Raw genomic sequence first — 6,000 nt, forward strand, 5'->3', positions numbered from 1 at the left:
GCCCACCAAGCCATGCCATGCTCACAGAACTGGTTTCAAATCTCAAGATTTTTGAATTCAAGATTAAAAAAAAATTGAATCTCCCCCATTGCAGAGCATAACATGTTACGTGAATGCAGTTATCGTAACACAGCTTTAGCATTTTACATGTACATATAATCCAGCCATTGTGTATGGTTGCATCTTCCAGAGCTTTATTACAGATAGTGGAACTGTAGATATTTCCTCTATTCTGCTACTTAGAGTAAAGAGGCAGGTGCAGATAGAATGGACAAGTGCTTTCTTTGAAGTAATGATCTACTGCCACTTAGTGGTGAACAAGAAAAATTGCAGATGGCTTGAAGCAGGGAGGCAGGAAATGTGAGGTGGGGGCAAACATCTTTATTTCAATTTAATCAAAGGAATATTCTTCTTGTGTATGAGGATATTCACAGCATGAAAGTATTTCAGTGCAGTCTGTTTATGGTTTTAGATACAATATAGTATCAAATAAAGATTCTGTAAAGCCACATTGTGTACATTTATTATTATTATTATCAACAACAATTGTATCACAGCGGCCAGTTGTTTCGCCAGATTTGGCATTGATTACTAGTCGGGACCCATCCAGGGGCCTAGGACATCATAATGTATTTTCGTAATATGCGTGCAGATCCAAGCAGTGTGGCTTTTTGCATTTGACTGATGGTGCTTTTTGTCAATTTTTAACTGTTTTAAATGTAATTCCAGTGCTTTTGGAATAGCACCCAGTGTGCCAATTACCACTGGAATTACCACTGCTGGTTTGTGCCATTATTATTATTATTATTATTATTATTATTATTATTATTATTATTATTATTATTATTATTATTATTTCAATTTATATAGTTGCCCTTACGTATGCTGGAAAAGCTCTACTAAGAATAACGTGGCTAATGATACTCAAGTTCTTCTGTTTTCACCCAGATGAATCCATTCAGGGACAGGATCTGCAAGGTCTTCTCTACAGATGGCTACTTTACATTTGAGGACATCCTTGGGATGGCATCTGTCTTCAGTTACCTAGCATGTCCCACCCTTAAGATTGAATATGCTTTTCGGATTTACGGTATGTTATTCCCCACTGTAATATCCTCATAACAGTTTCAGTGTAAGAAAAAAGCAAATATCCTCAGCAGAGGTGGTATTCAGCAGCTTCTGACCAGTTCTGGAGAACCAGTAGCGGAAATTTTGAGTAGTTCGGAGAACTGGTAACTACCGTATTTTTCGAAGTATAAGACGCAACTTTTTCCCCCAAAAAAAGAAGGAGAAAATCTGGTTGCATCTTATACACTGAATACAGCATATTTTATTCCCCGAAACACCGCCCCTTTCAAAAAAATGGACGTGCAGAAGCTTTGGGAGGCCTGCAAAGTGCTCCTGGGGGCTGGGGAGGGCAAAAATGAGTGAAAGATGAGCCGTTTTTTTACTCATTTTTGCCCCCCAGTCCCCAGGAGGCACTCTACAAGCCTCCTAAAGCCTATGCATGCCCTGTTTTTTTGCAAAAAAAAAAAAAAAAAAAAAAAAAGCTGGCCATTTTTGCTCATTTTTGCCCCCACCCCACCTCGCAGGAGCACTTTGCAAGCCTCTCTCTTTTTTTAAAAAAAAAAACTTTTTATTTTGCTTATGTAAACTTCACATCTTTGCAACACATTACACTTCTTTTACATATCTATTGTGATTCTTTTATCTGTACATATAAGTCTTTTATAACTATATCTTTATATATATATGTGCATTTATATTATTTCATACATCTTTTTTCTTCATTCTATATATAACATTCTATATATTCTATGTACAACAACCATTATTACATTTGAGTCATTTTGTATCCATTTCCTATTATTTATTTGCTACAGTCTATTTCATATTTCTATCTTTTAATCATTTTCCGGTTTTGTAGTTATTCTTATTCTTATTATTTTCCACAAAAAATGAGGCGTGCAGATGGTTTGGGAGGCCTGCAAAGTGCAGAAACATTTTTTAAAAATTTACCTTTTCAAAATCTTGGTGCGTCTTATACTCCAAAAAAATACGGTCCCACCTCTGACTGGCCCCACCTCCATCTAGTCTCTGCCTCCTGAATCCCAGCTGATCAGGAGGGAATGGGCCTTTTGCAGTATCCTTCCCCTGCCATGCCCACCAAGCCATGCCCACAGAACCAGTCGTGAAAAAAAAATGAATCCCACCATTGATCTTCAGGTCTGGAGGCACTTTGAGGATGAGATCAGGAATTGGAAGCCCAGATGAGATTGGAAACCTTTTATTTTTCAAAGAGGGAATAGAAACTTACCTGCAGACCTGGCCCAAGAAAAAACAGTTGTTTGATTCAAGACATAATATGACCAATTTGGTTTTTTACTTTAAAAAATGGGGAGGGGGGAGGAAGGAAAAAGAGAGAATTTTTTTAAAAAAAATCACACAACATACAAAAAATAAATTCTGCTGAATTTTCAATTTACTCGTTAAAACTTGAAATGAGATGAAATTATGTGAATCAGTTTTCTCATTGCAGTGATATTCCATTGCACTGTCAATTTATAAACAGAAAGCATATATCTATAAATCCAGAGTAATGCGGTATTCCCAGTGTTGAATAATTACCTTCTGTGTCACTGCATCGACTTTTTAGAATACATTCCTGTCAAAGAAACACATCACAAAATATGTCGACCCCCCCCACTCCAAGCCTTGCTCAGGATGTTTTGGGTGGCCTCTTTTAGTTGGGAATGATGGTGTTGCATGTTATTTCCTCATATACCTGTTGTTATGTATACCTCTGAAATAATTTGTGCAAGGTATAATGTTGCAGTCTTTTAACTTTATGAAGCCACCAAGAATTGTTTTGGAATTGGGTGGCCTGGAAATCTGATGAATAAATAAATAAATAGCCCTACGCAGTGGCTCAGTAGCTTAAGACGCTGAGCTTGTTGATCAGAAAGGTTGGCAATTTGGCAGTTCGAATCCCTAGCACAGCATAACAGAGTGAGTTTCTGTTACTTGTCCCAGCTTCTGCCAACCTAGCAGTTCGAAAGCACGTAAAAATGCAAGTAGAAAAATAGGAACCACCTTTGGTGGGAAGGTAACAGTGTTCTGTGTGCCTTCGGTGTTTAGTCATACCAGCCACATGACCACAGAGACGTCTTCAGACAGCGCTGGCTCTTTGGCTTTGAAACGGAGATGAGCACTGCTCCCTAGAGTCGGGAACGACTAGCAGATATGTGTGAGGGGAACCTTTACCATTACCCTTGCCACTCTTTTGGTGGATTAATTCTAGTGAATGGCTTGCTCATCAAATCATGATTAAACTGTGGTTCAGCACATAGGTGATTCCTGTAATGATGCTGCCTCCCCATCGCACACTCTTTCCATAACTTGTGTACATGTTATGCCAAAGCAGCTTCAGGCCATATTCAGGTTCAGTGTGGAAGTCAATGGAAAAAAGGATAAAAGGAATCAGATTGTCAGAATTTGGACATCTTATACAGCACATCCCAAGGTCAGTTCTTGGCATATTCTGCTGCAAAGAAATCGGGCAGATGGAGACAGAAAACTTATAGGTTTGATCATTAAACACTGCTGGGCTGGATGGACTGACTTTCTGTGGCAGTTTTACGAGTAAAAATAGCATTATTTTTTGTGTAATTCTTAAATATTTAGCACTAAACTGCATATTAGTCTGTAAATCTTCCAAGTACCACCTTATTTTTGTTTTTCACAATATTTTAATTTCCCAGATTTCAACAACGATGGTTTTATTGATGAGGAAGATCTCCAAAATGTCATCCGCAGATTAATCAATAAGAATAACCTCAGCGAGGAAGAAATTGTGTCTCTGGCAAACCATGTAGGTAATTCCTTCCTTTACCACCTTGAGACCACCTGACTGAGGCCTTAGCATAAAATTGTTTTAGATGGTTTAAATATCTTTTCAGTAGAACTTGGGCATGAGACAAAACTCTTCTGTCGTCTAATGGCCATCTTCATCCTAGTACAGTGTTGGCGGATCTTTTCAGCACCGGGTGCCGAAACGTGAGTGCAAGTGCCGGAAACCAGAAGAGCAGCTGCCTGGTTTGCATGCACGTACCAGGAAGATGATCTCCCGGTTTTGGAGGTGCGCATGTGCACAGGTCACCTGGTCTTCTGGTTTCTGGAGCGCATGCGTGCACAAAGACCAGCTGTTCGGTGTGCATCCATGCACTGGAAAATGGAAGAGCAGCAGCCCAGAGCGTGCATGCACACCAGGCGGCTGTTCTTCAGCTTTCCAGCGCTCCCACGCAACTGAAGCCTAGCTGGCTGGCATGCTGGAACATGGAAGAGCAACAGGAGATTGCTCGCGTGCCTGGAGAAATAGCTCTGCATGCCACTTCTGGCATGCATGCCATAGGTTCACCATCACTGACCTAGTACTTTCCAGCTGTGCCGGGAAGGCAATGGCTACCTGAAACATCTGTGAGTTGTAGTCCAAACATATTTTGAGAATGAGACTGGAAAAAGAAATCCATTTTGGAGCACAAAAATGTTGACTCATATGAAACAACAGAAATATTATTTCTTTATAATATATACTTTGTGTTTGAAACAGATATTGGAGGAAGCTGACTTGGATAATGACAGAATGCTCTCTCAAGCAGAATTTGAACATGCTATGATAAAGTCTCCAGACTTCCTACAGTAAGAACAATCCCCACCCACATCCACAATGTAGTTGCGCTTCTTTGCGCTCACATGATTCAAATCCATCTCTGAAATCTCTCCTTCTATAATATTTCATGTAATTTCTCCTACCCCAAAAATCTGCCAGGCTATATCAGATATAATGCTACAGAAAGCCTGGCTAAAGCAATTTTGACAGATTTCTAACATGGGGAAGGGAATATAAGAAAAAAAAATAATAATACTGGAGACTACTCTAAACGTCAGGCTGCAAGATGGAAAAAGAAGGCTTAGTTTCCAATGTTCACTGCAAGAAATTTTATTTTTTTAATATAATTCCATTGGCATTTTTTCCCTGTAAATTGGATGGTGTGTGTGTGTGTGTGTACGTATACGTATACGTATACATCATATACATATACATATACATATACATATACATACACATACACATACATACATACATACATACATACATACATACATATATATATATATATATATATATATATATATATATATATAGTGTCGCAACCCCTGGTATGCCCAAATATGGGAGGAAGCTTACTGCTTCCTTTCTCTGTCTATCCGCTCGTCTCAAGAGACCATCCAGACAGAAACCCAATATTTTTACTGTTGCCTTTGTTACATTTGTGTTGTATTTGTGCTGATAAATAAATAAAGGGAGACTAGTATAGATCTATTTCAAGCTATTTAGCTCTCATCAGCTAGCCATACCCAGCCCAGGTTCGAATCCCAGTAAGGGTATGGCTAGCTGATGAGAGCTAAATAGCTTGAAATAGATCTATACTAGTCTCCCTTTATTTATTTGTGTGTGTGTGTGTGTGTGTGTGTGTGTGTGTGTATGTATGTATGTATGTATCAGGTCCGATGCATCATGCGCTGGCCATGCGCACAACTGATTTAGTGAAGGGGGGAAAGTTGTGATACGTCACATGATGCCGCCATGATGCCGTGGGTTTGGCACTCCTGGTATATATAGTAAAAATGGACGACCACCCCATTTTTATCCCAAAGATAAAAAAAAGAAGGAATTAAATTTGTTTCAAATGTTGTCCATGTTAGAACCTTCAACAAATAAGGGACTACTAAATATCCCATTTACATTGTTCTGCATACTCAAGCTCAGCATTTTTCTAGCTTGGAAAATTTTCTACTCCTTCCCAAAACAATTATTATTATTACAATTAGAAGAAGTCTCATCCAGGCTTCTCCTGACTATGCAGAAAGATTAAAAGCAATCAGAAGGCAAACTTCACATCAGCATATTGATGCATTTACACCTATATGTGATTAAAT

At 38.8% G+C, this 6,000-nt stretch overlaps 1 protein-coding gene across 1 annotated transcript in view; it reads left to right on the forward strand.

Moving 5' to 3' along the window:
• CIB4 (calcium and integrin binding family member 4) overlaps positions 1–4,702 on the forward strand; it is a 37,866-nt gene extending 33,164 nt beyond the window's left edge. Inside the window, exons 4-7 of the mRNA XM_032216093.1 lie at positions 191–244; positions 949–1,090; positions 3,762–3,871; positions 4,610–4,702. Coding sequence (XP_032071984.1) covers positions 191–244; positions 949–1,090; positions 3,762–3,871; positions 4,610–4,702 — 399 coding nt within the window. The remainder of the gene's footprint in view (positions 1–190; positions 245–948; positions 1,091–3,761; positions 3,872–4,609) is intronic.
• The last annotated feature ends 1,298 nt before the right edge of the window (positions 4,703–6,000 follow it).

This window comes from Thamnophis elegans, chromosome 4 (assembly GCF_009769535.1).
Source record: "Thamnophis elegans isolate rThaEle1 chromosome 4, rThaEle1.pri, whole genome shotgun sequence".
Classification (NCBI taxonomy): domain Eukaryota; kingdom Metazoa; phylum Chordata; class Lepidosauria; order Squamata; family Colubridae; genus Thamnophis; species Thamnophis elegans.